The sequence below is a fragment of the Podarcis melisellensis genome, assembly GCF_964234715.1.
Source record: "Podarcis melisellensis genome assembly, chromosome: 1".
Lineage (NCBI taxonomy): Eukaryota > Metazoa > Chordata > Lepidosauria > Squamata > Lacertidae > Podarcis > Podarcis melisellensis.
The window spans coordinates 42,639,745-42,662,584 of record NC_138528.1 but is presented as its reverse complement, the minus strand read 5'-3'; the positions used below and the strand labels follow the sequence as shown (position 1 = coordinate 42,662,584).

The 22,840-nt window shown below is 40.4% G+C and overlaps 1 protein-coding gene and 1 long non-coding RNA gene across 2 annotated transcripts in view; one reads left to right on the top strand and one right to left on the bottom strand.

Annotated features, from left to right (window-relative positions):
• The window catches only part of LOC309356483, a 19,141-nt gene extending 1,510 nt beyond the window's left edge, over window positions 1-17,631 (top strand). Inside the window, exons 2-3 of the long non-coding RNA XR_014162818.1 lie at window positions 10,477-10,605; window positions 16,511-17,631. This is a non-coding gene — a long non-coding RNA (uncharacterized lncRNA). The remainder of the gene's footprint in view (window positions 1-10,476; window positions 10,606-16,510) is intronic.
• Window positions 3,879-22,834, bottom strand: CHP1 (calcineurin like EF-hand protein 1). Its single transcript, XM_081887702.1, has 7 exons — window positions 22,627-22,834; window positions 16,205-16,277; window positions 9,729-9,809; window positions 8,571-8,698; window positions 6,898-6,959; window positions 5,288-5,410; window positions 3,879-4,684 (listed from the first exon to the last, which is right to left on the bottom strand). The coding sequence occupies exons 1-7, from the start codon at window positions 22,691-22,693 to the stop codon at window positions 4,631-4,633; spliced, it is 588 nt and encodes a 195-aa protein (XP_081743828.1). The 5' UTR covers window positions 22,694-22,834; the 3' UTR covers window positions 3,879-4,630.
• Between the last annotated feature and the right edge of the window lie 6 nt (window positions 22,835-22,840).

The window sequence follows — 22,840 nt, the reverse complement described above, 5'->3', positions numbered from 1 at the left end:
GCTAGACAGTTCTCTCAGCTTTAAGTTCTGGGTGTCCTGCAAATTAAACCAGGGAGAATAAGCATTATACTATAAAGGGTGGTACATTCACGCCAGCTCTACTTAGGAAAGAGCTTCCTCAGTAGAAATAAGACCGCTTAGCGTTTTGCTCTGGCAGGTTGGGAATGGTATCTTGAAACCCAGTTGGAACAACTGCACAGAAAATGTAGACCAAAATCCTCATCAAAACTCAGATCACACTTTTCTCCACAGACCGAATCTTGCACTTCCTCGTTCCACCATTGTGCAAAAATAGATGTCAAAAAGAAACCCTCTGGATTTTCAGAAGGGATTTGTCACCCACCACCATCAATAACTTGTGTAGGAATCATACATATTCACATGGGATCTGTACGTCAGATTCTCCAGTTTTGCTCCTAGGTGGCGCTGTGAATTGTTAGCTCTCCCTTTTTTTCCTGGTGTGATCAGTGGGTACAGGTATGATCTGACAGTAATTTTCGGGGGGGGCACTATAAAAATTCTGAAGTCCTATTTTGGAGCTCTATGATAGCACCCTAAAAGCTTAGTTTCATAATGGTGTGGGTACAGTGACTATGCTTTAGGGGGAATATCCTGTAGGAAGCTATCCAGAGACCTGAACAAGGTTTAAGATACTGGTTGTTGCACCATAACAGAAGAGGTTGTTTGCTATATGGGACAATTTTCTGTTGTCTCCTAGTCACAGAATCATAGAACTGTCAAGTTGGAAGGGACCACGAGGGTCATCTAGTCTGAGCCCTGTAATGCAGGAATATTTTCCCCCAATGTGGCGCTCAAACCCACAACCCTGAGATTAAGAGTCTTGTGCTCTGCCAACTGAGTCAGTACTAATTTAGCAGGTTTATTATGTTTGGATAACATAGCACACCAAAAGGTATGTCATGTTATGCATTCGTATTTTGTGTATGGGTGATAACCAACATTCATCATAATCTTGAGTTGGATCCATCATTTCAATTAACTTACGGTACTCTTTTAGGGCTGGGATCAAGGCAAACTGAAATTACTATTAGGGAAGCTTCACATTTACAATTACAGTGGTACCTCAGGTTACGTACGCTTCAGGTTACGTACGCTTCAGGTTACATACTCCGCTAACCCAGAAATAGTGCTTTAGGTTAAGAACTTTGCTTCAGGTTGAGAACAGAAATTGTGCTCCGGCGGTGCGGCAGCAGCAGGAGGCCGCATTAGCTAAAGTGGTGCTTCAGGTTAAGAACAGTTTCAGGTTAATTACGGACCTCCGGAATGAATTAAGAACTTAACCCGAGGTACCACTGTATATACTTTTAATATATAGATTAATACTAACATATATAACAATAATGGCTTGAGTGTTGTTTTTCTGACAAGACATGCCAGGAAATGAATAGTTGCAGTAACTCCATATTGATATTAGACTTTTTACAGTGCTTTATGTATTCTTTTTTGTAGACTAAGGGGAATTTGCATCCACCGTAACAGGAGAATCAACCTTTAGTCCCTTAGTTAGGAACATGTTAAATGAGTCTTCAGGTTTCTACACTCTACAGTGAATTGTACAGCTACAGCTACTGTACTGAAACCTAAGCAGAACCCATCAAGTTGAGAAGTTTATACGAGTTAAAATGCACAGCTGGACTAACAAGAGTTAAGAATACACATTACCTGGCATGTATTTCATCTCCATTCCCCCTGTTATTTCTAATTTTATTTGAAGTTTTAAAATCTGTTCTGTCTTAACATATTCTGAGTAAAAGGCAGGAAACTCCTATTTATTCCCACCATTAAACTGATAAATAGCTAAACCACAGATATAAGGGCAATAGGACCACACTCTCCTGGCCTAAGAGAAAGCAGGAAATTCCAGTTGATATATATTGCTTGTAAAACATTCTAAATGCCTGCAGGCTGAAAATTCAAAGCAATTTAAAACCTGAGTAATGAAAACAAGAGGTGAGATCCAAAGTTGCATGAGCAAACATCTGCTTATGCAGCTGGGTTTCTCTTTGCTCTCCGAAATCTTTTAAAGGTTGCAGGAGCCCGCAGAGCAGGTTTTTTGTTTCGTTTTCCTTTCTTTTGAGCAGGGACAAAAAAGACAAGTCCTGTTGTGCTAGCAGGTGTATGTTGTGCAAGTGGGTTGACAGCACTGGATGTCACCCAATCTCTTAAAAACTAGATTAGTATATGAGAAAATAAAGTCTTTCAGCTGTAGCATTCTACAGGCACCTTGTGTTATTTAAAACCTCCATTCATTCACAGAACACAGTATGTTGAAGGATTTTATTCATGGATAGTTGATGAATATAATAGATCTGACAAGGCACACCTGTGGATTACCGCTATAGCCAAAGGAAGATTGCTTATTTTCAAATAAGCACATTTCAAACAATAAATCTAACAACTTGGTGTTACTTTCATTTTCCTTCTCTTTATAAAATTCCTATGTTTACATTGTGATCGAAAATTCTAAAGTGTTTGTAAGCAATCACCCTTTAATCTTGTTCCCATCTTTATAATTTGTCTGAAGAAGGAATAGATTTTCTTCTGCAGTTTTTTAAATGTAAAATAGTGTGCAATTCTTAAGGATCATTGAATTGTGTCGCATTTAAGTAAACTAGATTAACTTGCACTCAATACTTATAGAAATGCTGACATATAGCAGGGGTCAGGAGCATTTGAACACTGATTTTTACACAAAGTATTTTTCTGCATCTGGGAAGCCAACACTGCACAGTTAAAAACGGTTGTCAAAGTTCATTGATAATCAGTGCAACAATATTGTTTACTAACAGCAAAGACAATCCAGCCTGAAAAGATCATCATATTCATGGCTTTTGAGCCCTCAGTTCTGTATTGTACTGCTTACATCAAAATTCACAATGATCCTTGTGTATGGTTAAAATAAAACTTTCAAAATATAATCTGAAGTAATAAAGGTACACATGTTGTCACGGCCACCCAGGTCTGGTCCCAGCTCACAAGAGACCTCACTCCGTTGCAGCTTATTTACAGGAAAAGTTTATTGAAGATTTCTGCTTCTCATACAGTTCAGCATTGTGGCCGTACGTCTGCCACGTTAGACCGCTGAAGTCCCCTCTGACTCCTCCCCTCTTCCGCACCAACTTAATAGCCTGGCTCTAGACCACCTTTTCCTCTCCTTTCTTTTCCGCAGGGTCTTCCTGCCCCCCTGGGTTCCCTCTCTCCGTGACTCGCCTGAGGCTGAATCCTCTGCCGCCTCTTCCCCCCTCTTTCTGGCTTTAGGGCCGGGCTCCTCCCCTGAGCTCTCTCCACTTCCGCGCGCCTCTACGTTTGAACTTGGCGCGCGTACGTTGCTGCTGACCTTTCTTTCGACCGCTACACCACCCCCTGCTCTGCTCTCCACCCTTTCCGGCTGAACACCCTGCTCCAACCCCCTCTCTCTGTTCTCTCCTAATCCTGCTCCCTCCGAGAGGCTGACGACTCCACCCCCTTTACTCCGTTCCGGCTGAGACGTCTCTTGCTTCCTCTGTCTTCCACTGGGCTCCTCTCCGCTTCTCCCTTCTCCTCCCCTTTGCTTGATTAAGGTAACCCCCTTTTGAGAATCCTCTGACTCGCTGCTCAGACTCGTGGATTCCCTCAGAATTCCGTCATCTTCTTCCTCATCCTTCTGCCCCTCCTCCCACTCGCTCTCCGTCTCCTCTGTCATCTCCTCCTCTCTCCCAGAAACCCTGACACATGTGCTAAGAATTTTCCTAAAACCAATAGTGTTCCCACATAATTTGTAGGGACACAGTACTACTCAAATCTGAACTTTTGACATGCATGTTGGAGACGAAAGGTCCAGTTGGCATAATTGGTATGAAAAGCCTTCCACTATAAGCTGTGCAACAAAAATTATGCATTGCAAACATTCACTGAAAAACAATAAAAGAACAAGAAAGAAATTTGAGTAATTTAAGTATACTGCAAATCAAAATAGTCTACATAAACAAAGCTGGTGGCAGGGGGTGGGCAGCAGAGAGGCAATCAACTTTTTCCAGTTAAGAAACAGCTTGCTATGAAATAGTTTCACTCAAGTACCCAATTACTATGTTTTCAGAACTGCAAGTTACTCTCTTGGCAGACATCCCACATCTGTGGACAAATTCGTAACATTTGACACACTTGCAAGACGAAGCTCCGAAGCCTTAATTCCGAAAACAAAACCATTGGCCTTGCATTACTTTGTGAAGTTAAGAGTGGCAAACATCTATATTTAAACAAAACCAAGGACAGAAGAAAACAGTTTGTTAACCAGACAAACCGAAGAGAGAATACAAATACTACCAAGTCAGATTTTTGTTGTCATAGTTCATAAAATGGTAGAAGATTATAGTAACATGGGGAGAAATAATTTATAACAAGAAAGCAAAGCAAAGAGAAGTGTGAGGAAAAGGCCATTTCAAGGTTCCATTCCAAGCTGCACTGCAGCCACGTTCCTTTGTTCTGATGCAGAAGGAATGTTCACATCGATGGAACAAACTGAGGGGGGTTTGGAGATGTACCTCACACGCACCAGCAGGAATGCTCAGGAGAGGGTAAAACAAACTATATTCCTTAAATATCAGGACAACAAGGAATGGGCCTTGATCCATCAGTGAAGAAATCGAATGCTCATTTTTTGCTCTACATCCACCTTCTCCAAAACCTGCAAAAAAGTAGAATTGTTAACCATTTGTCACAGGAATCAAATTTTATCTCAACATTTAGACTATAGTCTTGTCTTAGGAAGCCATTCTAGTCAGCTTTCCTACTGCATGTCCTCTTGCGCTGCAGAACTATTTTTTGTAGATCTTGACCTAGAGGTCATCAGTAATATATTTTATGGAAAATGAAAGCTGTACTTAGCAACACTTGCATTTGGAGTGTATTTAATTGCATTTATGGAATTCAAGATGATCCCTGGGCAGTCTATCAAAGCACTGACCAAACTAAATCTAGCTTAATTTCAAGAAAGGCTCCTGTATCATGTACCCACAGACCATGCCTTGGAACAGCATGCAAAACTGTCACACACTAAAAATATTTAGAAAAACTAACGAGTCTAACAAGAATCATTTAAGCAATTAAGATAAAGTGCAATTGTTATGAAGCTGAAGAGCACACCTCTGCCAATTTATGTTCAGATATGGGAAATAGCAAAATATCTGAAGAAATTATGCACATAAGCCTCCTATTCATTTGACTGCACATCTGATTCGGAAATCCTAGCACTTAATTAGGTTTGCCATAATAAACATTGTTTCCTGACCTTAACAAACTCTGCAAAGGAGATTGCACTGTCACCATCTTGATCAGCCTCCTGGATTGTTCTGTCAGCAATGCTGCCCAACTGTTCATCCGAGATGTTTACGCCAACCATCATCCGCAAAACCTGCAGTAGACAGAAACCCCAAAAGAATGCAATGTTAGTGTTTAACAAAGAATATGCTGTAAGTGCTAAGAAGGCACCAGACAAGTAAAGCTATTATTTTAAGTCAACCAAGTGAAGTTTCAGGACCAGGCCAATCAGGCAGCTGGTTTTAAATATCACAAAACAGCAGCAATTATTGCTCCCAAGGAGAGGTGCTTGGGACATTTCCTGATTCAGGTGCCAAAATACCTTAGCTGTCCTTGGCTACTAGGTACTATACACCTTGACTTGTGGCACAAACCACCATTTACTACACTGCCTCAAATAAAATATATTGAGGCAGTTTAGGGAAACTTTCTAGAAATAAGGAGATCAGTCCAGGTTCATTGAATAACGTCAAGTGCATCACTTAAAAATACAACTTCATCTCAAGAATTCTCAGACCAGCAAGTTAACAATTTTCAGAAAGTTCTCCGCTTTTTTCTCTGAGCCACCCTTTTAGAGTAAAAATTTGCTCACGCCACACCAAATTTTTTTATTGATAAGAAATACACTGGAAAGCAAAGAGATACAACCCCTAGCAGTGCTTGATTTATAACACAGAACACAACTATTTATATAATATGATTATGGGACATCCAGAAAGTATAAAATAATACAGTAAGCCATTGTTACACAAACCAAGTATGGCATTTCTTTGAATGAGCAGCACATTGGTGTGAAATGCTCAAATCATGCCCACCTTGCTCCTCAGTTTGTCAAACAAACCACACTACTAGCTTAGCTTTGTGTGCAAACCAGTACTTGTGGGCTAGTTCTCTCTAGAACAACCAGAAGAGCTTCATGATAAGCCCTAACAGTTTGTAACTATGGCATACCATGGTGTGCAAACCTTTAAGTACTTTTTCCAGTGCTACAAGATACTTCACAGGTTATTTCTGGGCTGTTCTGGGCTTCAGCATTTGTAGCAGTGTTTGGGGTTCACAGAATACCTTTCCCCACCACCAAGAGCACAGCTTTATAGGATTGGGGCTGGCTGCTGGTTTTGAACCAGAGTATATTTTTTATTGTTATAGCAAGGAGAGTTTAGCCTCATGACATACATTAGGTGAGGAATGTTTGGCCTGTGTGCCAATTTGAACCGCCAAGCTGTTTTTCCAAAAGCACACCCATTTGTCCATGAGCTGACATCACTACTGAACAGGGTTTAATCCTGCACTGGCTACACAATCCTGTCCCCAGCATGGAAGAGTGTCACACAGCCTAGGCAGACAAGAGGAGATTAAAGATTGAGCAGTATCTGTGTGGGTGTGGGGATTTAAAATGGAGGGGAGAGATTCACAAAGTCTTTTCTTACCTCTGCTGCTACTATAGTTATATTGTTATGTAATGCCTATGTATTATAATAATTTGGTATTCTCATTCAACCAGACTTTACCTTAAAGGCTAAATAAGACAGTCATCCGAAAAATTTGCATTAATTTATGGGCTACAAAAGCTAAACATACCTGAAGCAGCTCCTCTCGAGAAATCTTGTCATCTTTATCTAGATCATATAGCCGAAAAGCAACTAGAGGAAATAAATTCAAGGTTATTTATTTATATACTGCCCTTCACAGGGTAGTTTACAAAATCAAAACACATAACATAATACCCTCTTCTACACAGCTCAGTCCACAGAGCATGAGACCCTTCATCTCAGGGTCATGGGTCTGAGCCCCACACTGGGCTAAATATTGGACTGTATGACTATGATTCTATGAAGAACAAAAACCAATAACCCCTTCCTACGAACACATTAAAAAGCCACAGATTGTTGAACCAGTCGTGTTGCTTAGGAACTGCCATAAATGGCAGAATGTTGAGTAAAAATACAAAAGAAAATAAAAAGTAAAACTGTCGCATTTTGGTAGGGAATTTCTGGATAAGGGGAAAAAGTGATATATAGGGGAATCCCTGCTTACGCAGGGGGTCTGCTCTGGGACACATGCAAGTATGTTCCAGCCTGCTCCACGCCCTTGGGTCCCAAAAAAGGCATGAGTGTGTCAGCAGTCGCACACATGATCATGTGCAAATGGGGAAGTGCCTGTACTAAAAATCCCCGCTTTCTTTCCCACTGCTGCCATATACAGAATACATTATCGAACCACTGTAGACCCAGAGCAATGTGTGCCCCCATACTACAAACACTCTTCCCTTATTCTTAATAGTCATTGACTACTGGCAACCACAAAGACACCAATCAGTTAAAACTTGACTGTTCCTTGAGGTGATCATTTTTAAGAATAGGAGAGTAACTGTGCTGCATCTGACCAAAGGCCTATCTTAGGAGTATAGAGGGAACATAATGGACTCATTTCACTGACTGGAGAAGACATTTTCAGGTTCACACTAAATGCCCAAGAAAGGAAATTTTGCTGTTCCAAAATAGTTATGCTTAAATTCTTGGGCTTTTCTTTTTCTTTGACCAGTTACTGATACATGCTAGGACATTAAACAGATTTCTTTTTCCTATCAGGCAGTAATTTATAGAATGCTTATATAGAATGCCTATATTTACCAGGAGTCATGAAAAGTCAGCCTGCTTCTACAGTTTTACCAATAATTTAAGATTTGTTGAGTATCTTATGTAAATCTAAGAATATTATAAAGTAAAATGTGAGGTCATGGAAGATATATTACAATGATTCATTTAAAGCAGCACCATCAATGTGCACAGCATTTTCCAAATACAATTATTTCAGTACCATGTACTTAGGCTTGGTTATAGGCTTTGTTACATTAGGACAGAAATAAATGGCTGTACCCAACACTGTAGCACCATGCACACAACAGACTTCCAGGCACGCAATGGAATTTCCTGTTCCTCTCCTGTCCCTGTGCATCCTCAAAAACAGCTGGGGGGGCGGTATTGAGGGACCATCCAGAGTAGATTTTGGGAGGAGGAAATAAAATGGAAATTCCATTGGATGGCTGGGCTACAACTCCCATCAGCAACAGCCAGCAAAAGTGACAAAAGTCCACTTTCACTTAAATAACTTTCTACTTTTGGTTCCATAAGATTTGTATCCAGATTTAAACTAAATTTAAAAGAAGAACAGATTCCAAGCTGCAGGATTACAAAGAAGAATACAAAGCAGTACAATTAGCCTGAACAGATGTCCAATTAAAAATGTCTTACAGTACAACTTGTTGCTCCGACTATTAAGTGGTTCTGGCCCATTCTGGTCTTTGCTTTTCTCATTATCCTCAATGGGTCGGAAGTGTGCCAAAGTCCTCATGAATCCACGAAAATTCACCTGGTCTTCTCTAAACCAGAGAAGATACACACAATCATAATCCAACAAGCAATATACTTCAAACAAGAATATCCAAGCAAATTTACCAGAGTTTGGAGAATGCAGTTTCATATTTTGCTGTTATTTTTCTATAATTGTTCCATGTACACTGTTTTGGTCTCTCTTCTCAGCTGTTATTTTATTTTGCTGTTTAACTGAACGTTATTGAACTACCATCTCAAAACTATAACTTAAACTATAAAAATTAGTCAGCCTTCAACAAGTACCAACCATCCCAGATCCTTAGATTAGCAGGGGAAGTGCTTCTTACTATTTCTGCTGGTTCTTGTTGGCAGTTGTACATTGACATGGGATAGAATTCTCTCTGTTGTGGCTCCTCAACTGAGAAGTTCTCTCCCCCTGGAGGCAGTATTGGGCTTCTGGCACCAGGTACTCACTCACCTGTTCACACAGGCATTTGGAGATATGCTGCTATTCAAAGTCTCAGTGCAATTTGCTGCTCCAAACTTAACTATGTTTTTCCTTCTGAAAAATTGGCTGATGTTGTAGCCTTGGGGCTCTGTGCTTCTTTGAAATGTGCTCTCCCTACCTCTTGTTGATGTAGGAGAGAAAGGTTGATGGAACTTCTTTATTACTGAGCAGAGGTGCTTGCCTCCACCCACTCAGCAGGGGGAAGGATCCTGGCAATTACAACTGGCCAAAAATTTCAGACCCCTGCTTAGAGCATCAACTGAAAGGTAGTCAAGGTTTTACTTCTCAGCTAGTGAAGGGAATTTGGGAAGTGAAGTAGATATTTTTGGTGCCATTTGATAAATGTGGCAGAATATAAACAGAACTAAAGCGTCTAACAAATACCTAATATTAATAAAGCTTTACTTTGAATAGTTAGTAGCTGATGCTCCAGTCCCCAATATTGTATCTGAAGTCCAGCACATTGTTTTACGGTGTCAAGAATAGAATATAAGAATCCACATCTTAAATTAGTCCTAGGAGCACTTCACACCAAGCAACTTATTATGAAGAAACACTGTGCAACTTACCCTTCTGGAAAAAAGGCATTGATAATCCGGTCCCCCAGTGGGTTGATGGCAAGTTCTGGAATGCGTTGGAAATCTTCACGACTACAATTTCAATGAAATCTACATCAATCCTTTAATAGAATAAGATCTCTGAACACCCATGTTAAATATTCATTTTTTATAATAGGGCTGATTGAAATTTATGGTTCAGATATCACACAACAGCTATGAGGGGTTTTTTAAGGTTTTTTTTTTTTAAAAAAAGTAAAGATCCAGTATGTTAAGCTGGAAATAGTAAACCTCAGATCAAGAAAATGAGTTTTGTGCTGCGTACTTTTATATTTTCAGTTCATAACACCTATCACCAATAGAAAAATCCCAGTTGTGTAGTATTAATGTACAGCTATATAGATTTTTTAAAAAGAAGGTAAAGGACCCCTGGACAGTTAAGTCCAGTCAAAGGCAACTATGGGGTGTGGCGCTCATCTCGCTTCAGGCTGAGGAATCCAGCGTTTGTCCACCGACAGCTTTCAGGGTCATGTGGCCAACATGACTAAACCATTTCTGGTGCAACGAAACACCATGACGGAAGCAAAAGCACACAGAAACATTGTTTACCTTTGTGCCACAGCGGTACCTATTTATCTACTTGCACTAGTGTGCTTTCGAAGTGCTAGGTTGGCAGAAGCTGGAACAGAGCAACTGAACAATACTTTGCAGATAATTTGCAAGTGTCTTCAGCTTTGTTTGCTCTCCCTCCTCCGATAAGAAATGACCAAAAGCCCTGCACAAACCAGCTTCACCTGTATCTTTCCACTTAGAGGTCAGCTAATTATGCAAAGCCTAGAGGGACACCCCACGGCTAGACAATCAAAGAGGCAAAGTAAACAAATAACTGGTAAGCACTTTTCTTCCTTCCCTAACCAGTGAAAAAAGGGGGGGAACAGTTTTTTTCTTTCTTTTCTGGTGGTGTTTATGTTGTTAGTTCTCCCTAAATAGCTTTCCTCCATATTAAAAAGGAAGGGTGGTTTTTTTATAATTTAAAGGAGACTATCTTTTTGCTTGCTTTCCCTCCCTACCTTGCTTTGATAAAAAGGGAAAGATTGGTGGGATGAGGGCTTTTGGGGAGAATGGAAGGGAGAAGATTTAGCTGGCTGTCTTATGCTGAAATGGGAGATTGGGTACTGTATGAGAATGATGGGGAGGGTGTTTTTCAGTAAGTAGTGAAAGCAAATGTGTGTCTACTCACATGCAAGCCCTATTGGATTCAATGGGGCTTTCTCCAAGGAAAGTAGTAGCTACTTTAGTTGAAATCAGTGGGGCTTATGCATGCAGAGATTCCACTTAGACCTTTGAGTGGGGAAGCAGATGTCATGGGGAGGTACGACGGGACCTTCTGCTACTGTGGGGAAGCGTGGCACACCCTCCACTGCTGCAAGGAGGTATGGTGATACCTTCTGCCCCTGTGGGGAGGCCCAGCAAGGCTCTCCGCCACCACAGATACATATGATATATCAAGATATCATGATATTTAGCTGATGATATTACCATGATGTTGAAAACCAGCTATCACCCAGCCCTACTCACCACCGCTGAGTGGATTCGAACCACCAACCTTCCAACTGGCAAGCCCAAGAGGCTCAGTAGTTAGACCACAGCATCACCCGCGTGCGTCCCTGTACAGCTATATATAACCGTCCTGAAAAAAGGCTGCCACTCAGTGCTGTGTTATGTATATCCAAATGTATATGAGTTTAATTCCTGAGGCGGGTAACCAGGGCAAGCAATAGTTAATTTATTTTGTTTGGGTAATTTATCTGACACCAGCTTAACCTTGGCTGCTGAATGTCAGCCAGAAGAGGAACTTTTTACAGCTGTTCTGAAAGTGCTCAGGCTTACTCTGATAGATCTAGGTGAAGGTTCATCTGCTCTCAAGGACATGGGAAGCAGTCAGCAAGAATGACTTTATGTATCTTTGTTTGGATTTGGCACACAGATGACATGGTCAAAGCATTGCTCTTAGTTAATCTTAGCTGTCATGATGATATAAAAGTAGGTGTATGGTTTATTTAAGATCACACTTCTCCTCCCAAGTTTACATCATTCCACATCTATCTAGCAACTAAGACCATATCCTATGCACTACTATGGGACTTGCTTCCCAGTCAACATGCACTGGATACTCTATCCTACTTATGATTTCTCAGTATCTGCAGTATGCAACAATAAAATAAATATATCCATTTGTACTTACTTGCTGGATATATTCAGCATCTAATAGGAGTTTAAACTACTTAGATTCATTATTTAGCCATGATAGTGTTCTTTAGGCAATCATAGTACCTGGACACTATTTATTGTTTGGAAGTATTATGTATTTTTTCTTTTGCTTGAGTCAACCCACCTGATGTGATGCCCTTCATAATTACCCTTTGATTCACTATGATTTGTCTATGGTACACTTTTGTACTCCATGGTTCAAAAACTATAATCAAGGATTGCTGAAATAGTGGGTTGAATTAAAAGCAATACATTTCCTATATGTACCACTTTGTATCAAAGCTTGCAGTGTAGAAAGAGATCACTAGAATCCCCTCATTTTAAGAATGCTAACACCATGAATGGCCTCTGGAATGTGACAGAAGTCTCTGAAGTATTTTTTGTCCATAAAACTCAAAGGAGAAACCCCTCAACAATAGAATATATGCAGAATCTGGTGTGTTGGTCCTACAGTAGGCTTGAATCAATCTGACTCCAGCTACAGCCTTGATTTCATGGAATACTAACCTCTTAAGCATCATCTTCCATGTACATCTAGCACTGTCAAATGGCTCTTTCACCTTATATTTCAATAAAATAAATTCTATTTCCCAGTTCACATAGCAATTGTTCTTTATGCAGCCATAGTTGCCAGTTCCAATTTGCAACAGGGAATTATTAGCTAAGGAAAATAACTCTTCCAAAGCAGATGCATAGTTCCTTGGGAAGAATGGAGTAGCAAGTCCACTGTTCACACCACTGTTCATTCAGGAGTGACCCAGTGGGAAAATTCAATGCTAATGGCCCTTGAGGCCTTTCTAAAATCTGTAAAGTCTTGTTTACAGACAGCCTCAGAGGATAGTAAAAAGCAATGGGGCAGAGAGAATATCATCTCTGCTTCTGCCTCAGCCACTATGAATTAGCATATCCCAAAAATTGTTTCCACCTATACATAAGGTATAGAATATCCAAATTCACTATGCCAGTGGCTCCCAATTAGTGGTTTGCAGACCCCGGGGGGCCATGTATCCCACCCAGGGGGTCCGTTGTACTACTGACATAACAAAAACTACCATAGAGATATGAAAATATTCAAAAGTAGGGAGTCCATGGCTTAGCTTTTAAAAAACATGTGTCTGCAGTACAGTATTTAGCTAATTGGCAACCTCTGCACTTCAGAAAATTTAAGCCTGATACAACCTTTGAGGCTGGGTTTTTTTGTTTAGTTTTTAAAGAATCAAGTAAGGTGATTCTGTTTGCAGTTGGTAAGAGCCAAGCAAGTCTAGTGACTTTGAACCAAACCAGATGTGACCCAGGAAATCTGAATAAGATTTTTCACTTCTCTCTCATATTAAAGGCAACTGGGGGTGTGAAATAATTTGGATAGGGACTGGTGTGCTGGGAGAAGTGTTGTTATTAAATAATAATTTTACCTTGTGCCATTTTCCTGATTTAAACAGCACTCAACTTTAAACTGCTATTTGCCCAGAAGGGGAAAAACAGCAATTTCCAATGAAACATTTAAACTGGAGAAATTGCAGTGGGGGAAAAGTTAACTTGCCCCCCACCCCAAGTACTCCACCTCCCCTTGGGTCCAAACAGTGTGACAGATATATGAAAAGCAGCAAATCTCCTGTTACATGTATGTGTCAGACTCTCCAGTGTTCTAAAACATACCCTCCTTGTTTGTAAAGATTCAGTTTCTGAAATCTGAATGCATCAGCTTCTAATTTCTATATTTTATGGCTTACCTTAAGGTTAAACATTAACCAACTGTAACTACTGAATTTAAAATCTATTACTGTCATTCCTACCAGCCACTGCGATTATGAAGGGGACATTATCCAAGTAAGAACACTAACTGGAAAACACTACACACATCATAAAAGTAAATGAATACTGAAAAGCAAGCTTTTTTGTGCTTTTTTTTTAAAAGCAAAACCCACTTCACCTGGCTTAGACTGGAACTTACAGGAAATATTTTCTTCTGTTCACATGCCATAGAACACTATCCAACAGGATCTCCCATGAATTAATGTATTTTTGAAGCCTACTTACATGTTTTCATTGTGCTTATTCTGAATCACAGAAATCCAAACATCATCTACTCAATAAGTTGCTCTGCCAAACCATATACTTTACACATATTGCAGCATATTTATAGAGTGGGGCATGCCTTCAGCAACACTTCCACTTTCTGTAATGTCTGAACAGAGAGACTGCACCACAGAACTAGCTCATGTTTGTACTACTGCTTCATTTTTATTTCAGTTTGACTCTTCCATCTTACTTTACAGTACCATCAATACTTATTCAAACGTTTCATCATAAGAGAAAGTGACAAAAAGTCAAGTTTATGAAGTAATGAGTTGTCCTGCCTTGCTCAAGTGACATAAAAGTATATGGTTAATACTGTGATCAGCATTACAATCTATTTACAAAGAGGTTTTTTAAATACTAAAAGTTATTGTTTCTAGACTTTTCTGTACTAAGTTGCTCCTAAGATTGTATCTACTTCCAAATCCTCTTCACTTCATAATCCTCTCTTGTTTAGGGCAAGTGATTAACTCCAACTACAGGAGCCATATATTTTGTTGGATTTAAGGGAGGATTTGTCAGCATGCTGGCGTGAGAACTGGGTCTGATCAGTGCCTAGATGTGTAATTGCCCAAGAACCACATATACACTGCCTTTGATTCCATGACAGCAGACAGGCAGGATATAAATGTAAATATAAAATATATATTTATATAAATATACATAGTGGGTTTCAGTTTAAAAAGAACACTTTGTTTTGACATTAATATCTACATCAATATGGTATAGGCTATAAGGATGGCATTTTAGCCATTCTGGAGAGTCCATAAGTTTGAGAAATAGCAGTCTGCCCTGAAATCAGTCAGGGATTAAAAGCCACACTGCAATTTGAATTTTTATTCCTACAGCCACTCCCAAATTAACCAACTCACTAGAAATTTTGCACGTCCATACTTAACATGAATTTATGATCTTTTCTCTTGCTTAAACTGTTTTGGCTCAAAATATAGGGAAGACAACTTGGCAGGAGGTAACAAAAATGATCTACCCTGTATTCTAAGCTGAAACAGTTTAAGTAAAACTCAGAAGTACTGTAGTACCTTAAAGATTAGAAGATTCATTATTAAGGCACAATGAAGTGGGCTCTTGTCTATAAAAACTTATACCACAATAAAACTGTTAAGCCTTGATGGTGTCACATGATTCCTTCTTGTTTTTATATGCTCTGTAGGCCAGATATGTGTTTCTTACAAATTTGGAAAATGATTTATTGAGGGTGGGAAAAGGAATAAATGTTCTCCCATATGGAAGCGGAGGTTTATTTTTGTTCTTATTTTCATCATGTATTTTGTTTTTTATATTGTAATTTTATGTTGTGAACCACCCTGAGATCTACAGGTATAGGGCGGTATACAAATTTTAACAATAACAGCTGCTTTGCTGTTCTCAATTCTGCTCCTCAGCACCTTTTAAATGGTGCTGCCTTGAAAGCTTTGCTGAAATGCAGGGGAAAGTTTTTAAAGGAAATGCTGTACAGTCCTTCTACTGTGATGTGTATTGTTACGTATGCAGCTCATTTCTCATCTCCACTAATATTGCCCAATTATGTATATGATTATGAGAAGGCTTGGTGTTCTAAATTCGACTATGTATTACTGGCCCCGCTCTTTTGTTCCTTAAAACACAGCTTCAGACATGCATTTTGGAGGAAGGGGGCGTTGAACATGGGACCCTTGTACAAAGGCTCCTTACACAATTTAGAACCCAGGGTTTGGGATTGCAAAGGGGAAAGTCTATGTATGAAGTAGACCTTCCTCCCAACATATACAGGGCAGGGGGGCTGAACTGGCAAGTAATGCAACAGCGAGAGCTGGGCCAGTAAGTGCAGCCCCATTGTCCATCACATGATTGTAACTGCATGAAGCATAAAACCTGAACAGGGATTATGGGTTGCACCCAATACACTCAAACAACAGGAATTCTCTGGTTCCTCCCTCCCCCACTGCATCCCAATGTGTGTCCCAAATAGCCTTCTGGGGATCAGAGGACTCTCAGGAAATGCATGGAACAGGAGGAAGAAGGCTGCAGCTAGAGGGGGTAAATCAAGGGAAACTGGGCAGAAGCAGTGAGCAAGTCAATACTGTAAGGCACTAAGCAAAAGCAGTGAGTCAATACAATGAAGTTTGCTAAAGAGTACCTACCTAAGAGTGCCATTCTCTCCTTTGTCTAGGCTGGTAAACCGACTGTACAGACGAGTAATCTGACTGTGGGAAACTGAAGCAAAAATAAATTAAAATTTACAATTGAACAGCAACATTTTAAAATCAATTAATCCACACTACTTAATACAGAGTAAGAGTAATTTAATTACATTTCAGGGGTCAGGACATTGATTTTGCTGGATGTTTACATTTTAAAATGACCTCCATTCAGATTTTAAGTCCTATTACCCCTCTATTGGTAAAACATTTCACTCCTTTATTAGTAAAACCAGGGCTTTTTTTCAGCTGGAACTCGCTGCAATTTAGTTCCGCCACCTCTCAGATGGACGCCATTGCCATTCTAAGACATCGAGGGAGCCATTCATGGTGAGTTCCGGCACCTCTTTCTAGAAAAATAGCACTGGGTAAAACATTTCACTGAACAGATATGTCTTAAGAAGAGGTATGACATAGGTAAGTTTATTACAGCCTTGCAAGAAAGTCCACAAAACATTTCCAAGGTTGCCTGCCCACTGATGTCTAGTGGCCTATAGCTTACAAATACAGCAGGCCTGCAGGCGAGGAACAGATATATTTTCCTCTCCCATCAGACTACCACATTTTCTTGTTAGTTGTAGATGAAAGTGCTTCACTTTTTCTGTGACCTGCACAGAAATCAAATGGACAATCTGTCCTTCCTTCACCAGCTCACCAGGATGGATTCCATACACTTGTTTGCAACCAATTCCTTGTTACCTATGGCAACCAGGCAAAGGCCAACTACAAGGCTGAAATACTAACTAGTCCACTGACTTGGCTAAGAGGGAAGCCTGTTCCTAGTCTCTCTTTAAATTCAGACAGTTCTGGAGCCCTAGGCTACCTCAGCCTCTGGATAATCTAGTTTCATTTCGAGCTGAAAGTAGTTTAAAGTTTAAACCACTCAGCTGCCAACCCTGCAAAAAAATCCATTAAAGCAATTCCAAATGGTTTTAAAGCATGCTAAATGGAGGAAGGAACAACCTTGTTAAACCAACAGAACATGAATCAACTAGATCTCTCTTTTAAAAGCTGTTCCCCAGGGCTCTGATAAAAGAATACAAATACAGTATTCTAAACAATTTTCTGATCTATCATACTGGTTTCAGTGACTAGATTTACCTAGCAAAAAATATTGTAGATGCCAGGATTCAATGAAAATATGACACATCCTCTCCTCCCTACCAATAGCCTTTTAAGTTGCCACGGTAGATCTCTAGGGCTACAAAGCTCTCCCTGAAATAGGTATTTTTAATTTTGATGAGTAAATTTGCAGGGTCCATTTGCATTATTCCCCAGCAAACTGTAACTTTAAAACAAGAGTGTGTCTGAAACTTTAAGCAGCTAAGCTTACAAGACTAGGTTTGTCTTTATCTCTTGATATTAACTAAGGAAACATCTGAAAAAGTGTTATGAAATGCAAACATTCCAGGCAGAAAGTTTAAAAAAATGTTTAGACGCCTGCAATTATTGATACACATAAAAGGATATTGTTCTTGTCTGACTAACAATCACCACCATGTAATTTGCATTTCAAAGTCCAAGTGCAGTGGCCTATTTGCCAAATAGCTGAAAGAACCATTTTAATATTACACGTGGTATTCATAGTTTTGTCATACATGTTTTTTGTAATTATATGCAAAGCCACATATTTAGACTCTTCTTTATAAGTTAACGGACATGGGACATTCTGACACACAGTATGTATGCCACATTTAATTAAGTGTTTGACAGCAAGTTGGGGGTTTCTGACATTGAGATGTGCTTGCGAAAACTCTTATTACAAAAACTGATGGTGTAATTAATAAGAGTAGGATCTAACTGGTGGCCTTGCACTCAGGCTTTTGATTCAGTGAATACCACTGTTAATGGAAGTGGAATGAATCCCAATGTGGACTTTCCCAGACAGTCCCCCAATCGTCTACCCTTTTCAAAAGGATCCCCAAACCCTAGAGCCAATTTTGGGGGACACTGGGGGCTGCAGCAAGCAACCAGCTTTCTTCCATTAGCAGAGGCATTCAACTGATCAAATACCTATCCATGGGCACAAAGGTAAAAGAAGAAGAGAAGAGTTTGGATTTGATATCCCGCTTTATCACTACCCGAAGGAGTCTCAAAGCGGCTAACATTCTCCTTTCCCAGGGAACCAGACAGAGGGCCTTCTCGGTAGTGGCGTCCGCCCTGTGGAATGCCCTCCCATCAGATGTCACAGAGATAAACAACTACCTGACATTCAGAAGACATCTTAAGGCAGCCCTGTTCAGGGAAGTTTTTAATATGTAACGCTGTACTGTTTTTAACACTTGATTGGGAGCCGCCCAGAGTGGCTGGGGAAACTCAGCCAGATGGGCGGGGTATAAATAATAAATTATTATTATTATTATTATTATTCCCTTCCTCCCCCACAACAAACACTCTGTGAGGTGAGTGGGGCTGAGAGACTTCAAAGAAGTGTGACTAGCCCAAGGTCACCCAGCAGCTGCATGTGGAGGAGCGGGGACACGAACCCGGTTCCCCAGATTACGAGACTATCACTCTTAACCACTACACCACACTGGCTCTCTGGATTGACCCCATTTATTTGACAATTATGATAAACAGCTACCTGATCTGTTTCTTAAATAAGCCTTGAGACAGTAGTGGGATTATTAACTGAAACGTGTACTTCACCAAAACAAAAACATAATATTTTGCATAAATTATATGTAATGAGATTGCCATCTCTAATTTCTCTTGCCAGAGCAATAGCTATGCTAGTCTCTTGGGATGAAGACTGTTGTGGCACCTTAAGGACTTGTAGCATAAGCTTCCATGGACTTTTCCATTAGATGCTGTATTTGCTAAAGTAGACTGTAGTCCAAACAACTGCTTGTGCACAATGAATTTGTTAACAATGTTGTTTTTTGTAATGAATCTTGCTTACAATGCAAAATAGAATCACTGAATAAAGCATAAAATAGAAACATTTATATGCACATTAAAGTTTCTGATTTATAATGTATTTATGTGTAGCCTTGCCAAGACCATAACTTGTCTGCAGTCTTCATGAAGTGTGATCTCAACTACAGCAAGGGCCTAATCTCAAAAAATAAATAAATATCAAATTCAGCCAATGCCAAAGCCTGACTTTGAAAAGCACACAATTAACATAATACACTTTGCTGTAGTCTCTGCAGTCATTGTGTATCTTAGCAAGTACATGAAAATGTCCCATAGCAAGACACACATCTGTAGCTGGCATTAGGAACTGCAGGTGTTAAGGATGAATGACTCCCAGTCAGCACCTCACATAACTGCCCTTTCATTAAAACTAGGAACATAAGCATATGATAGACATAAGCTATCCTTAGAAACTGTTTCACAGCAATAGTAGTTGGAATGCACACTTTTGTAGAAATTGCTGCTCTGACAGGCTGCCAAGATCATCTTCTATGATGGCTTATTCCTCTATAGTTGGCTAAAAAGGTGCTACATAATTTCCAATTTTGATTCAGATTATTCAGTTGATGTCTCAATTCCAGTCTTCTGATCTTTTCTGAAATGTTTAGTGATCCAGGCATTTGCTGAATAAACAGTATTCTTCAGGTACTGTTTCTGCTTCTTGCCAGCAAATTTACTATTTTGGCTCATTTTTAAAAGCCTTCGCATTTCATACTAATATACAAGTAAATGTGTATGTGATGTCCATATAATATTGTTGCTGCTGCTAACATCTTTCTCAAAACTATGCTGATCTGAGAATGTTGTGCTAGTTTCTTTTACCATAAGCCACATACACACATCCAACAAGAAAATGTAAAAAGCAGGGATGCTTTTTGCTAGCCCCAAACCACTACTGAATATAAACCATTGGGCTGCTTCTATACACCTTATGCTCCCGCTAATAATTCTATTTATTAAGGGTCAAATAATTGCATAACATAAAATTTAGCTTTCCGAGAATAAAGCACTACTCAGAATAGTAGTATTAACCTAGGGGTAGGCAACCTAAGGTCCTTGGGCCCAACCTAAGGTCCAATTGCCTTCTCAATCCGGCCTGCGGATGGTCCGGGAATCAGCGTGTTTTTACGTGAGTAGAATGTGTGCTTTTATTTAAAATGCATCTCTGAGTTATTTGTGGGGCATAGGAATTTGTTCATTTCCTCCCCCCCCCCAAAAAAAAATAGTTCGGGCCACCACATGGTCTGAGGGACGGTGGACTGGCTCACGGCTAAAAAAGGTTGCCAACCCCTGTATTAAACTGATAGCACTATGATGACAAAAGCTAATTGAATTTGTTTTTCTTAGTGCCAAGTTTGTACCATTGAACCAGTAATAAAAAAATCAGTAGCTACTAGAGCATTAAACTGTGTAATATAGAATGTATCATAAGCAGCAATAGTTAGTGACTGTAGCTTTTGCTTAGTTTCCTCTAGAATTCCTCCTTACTGTGTTGCTCTCAGTAAGCCTATCTGTATAGACATGCTATATCCCTATGGTAGATACAGTAATTGGTTACATACACAAAGTAATTATTGGAAATAATTTAATGTATTATTAGCTTCTTTTATTGCAGTTAAACAATTGAAAAAGGTGAGATTAATCATGCAATAAGGCAGTAATCCACAGATCACCTGGCACTACCAGGAACTGCATGTTGGCAATTTAGAAAATGGAATGTCCTGACTGAACTTTTGTACTTTCACGTTTCCTATTTTTTCACGCGAACTAACTACATGCTACATACTAAGAATCAAATATCTGTAGATGGATATATTGTCATTTGCTACTAGTCAAAACAGTAGATGGAATTCACTAATACAGAACTGGGGTTGGAAAAATAATAGTCATCTGTAACTAGCTGTAGCTATAACCCAATAGTACATTTGTTTTCTATTACATTTTTGCCCACTAGATAACGTTCTGTTTGGCTATGGGAGATGTACATTACTAAGCCATGGAGCCATCAAGAGGCCTTAGGCAAGTTGCTATCTGAGCCTCAGAAAACAAGCTCTAAAATGAGAATTCCAACAATATCATGTGGGTGTTCATCTTTGTAATAAGATAAAGGCTGTAATATGTTTTACATCAAAAGTGCCCTAAATAAAGTTGTGCTAAAGACTATCAGAACTGCTTACACAATTGCTTCAGGGTGTCTCATGGAAAGGAATTTTAAAATGAAATAAAAAATGTTAACTAGTCCTTTGAATGCTCCAGTGCATGTCAAGAGGAAATGCATTATCAATCTATACATAAATAATGTGCCACCAATGTGCATGGCACTTAGATTCATAGAATTGCAGGAGGGGCACCTTCAACACTTTGAAAGAAAATCTAGAATGCAGCAAGTAACACTTTTGATACAGGTTGGAGCATTCACAACACAAAGAGGCTTGATTTAAGCTAGCACTTGTCCTGAACGCTTACCTCAGAAACAAGCGTAGCACTTGTAATTAAGAGGGCCTGTATAGAGTTATGTTCCCTTCTCTACTCTGCTACAACTCACATGGAAAGAGCTCCTACAAGGGCTTTACACTCACCATAATTATATGGGGCAAATTAAGCAGAATAGTGATTTTAAAAATCACTAAGGCAGGATAAAGTAGGATAAAAATGCTCATCCGACCCACTGTCAGGTTGAGCATTTGACTTTAAAACAGCACATAGCAAACTAATGTTGCAACCATTTCGAAAGTTCAGATGTTGCCGATTCATCAAGGAGAGGGCAACTCACAGTAGTCAGACGTAAAAAAAAAAAACCCCTCTCTTTTCTTACAGAAGGCTACCACACACACAAGATGTGTATTCGGTCTGAATAGTATCGACGCCTACCGGTATGTGCCAAGTTTATCAGGTCGGTAACTATAGGCTGCGCCTCACGCAGCATACCTTGTACCAGAACAGCGAAGAATTTGGCAACGGGGCAATTCGAAGAGGAAAGAGACACGCCTTTGGGAACATGACCTTTCTCGTCACGCGGCAAAAGGTGGTGACCAGAGGCAACAGAATGTGGGGCTCCTGTGCTTTTACGAGGTGCGCAGGAGGAGGAAGGTCGGCAGGTGCCACTTCTCACTCCCGAGTCCTGTGACAGGATAAGCGGCACCTGCCGAAGTTCCTTTTCTTTCCCCACACAGCTCCCAAGCTGCGGGCGACCCCGCCTCAGGCCAAGCCACAGGCGCCTCAGTCTAGGGTCACCCAATGCCGCCGAAAAGGCTCCCAGGTATATCGGCGAGGAATGGCGGTTGACAAGTAGCGACGCCTCTTCCCTCAGCCCGAACACTTTCGGCGAAAAACCGCAGGTGGCTCGCCCGCCCGCCTCGCGTTACGAGACCGTGAATGGTTTTCGGCCGCAGAAAGCAAGGCCAGCCCAGCGCCCCCGGTCTCCAGCTGCTTCTCTCGGTACTCACAGCCTGTCTCCTTCTTGATCTCCTCAATCTCCTCGTCCCGAAGCAGCGTGGAAGCCCGGGAGCCCATCGCGGCTGCTGCCTCACGGCCGGACAACCGCCTCGACGAAGCACCAGAGGGACTGCTCTTGGCCTAAGGCCGGCGGTCCTCCGTGCGGCGAGTCGGCCAGCCAATCAGCCGCGCAGACGCTGCGCCAGCGACCGAGATTGCGAGGGA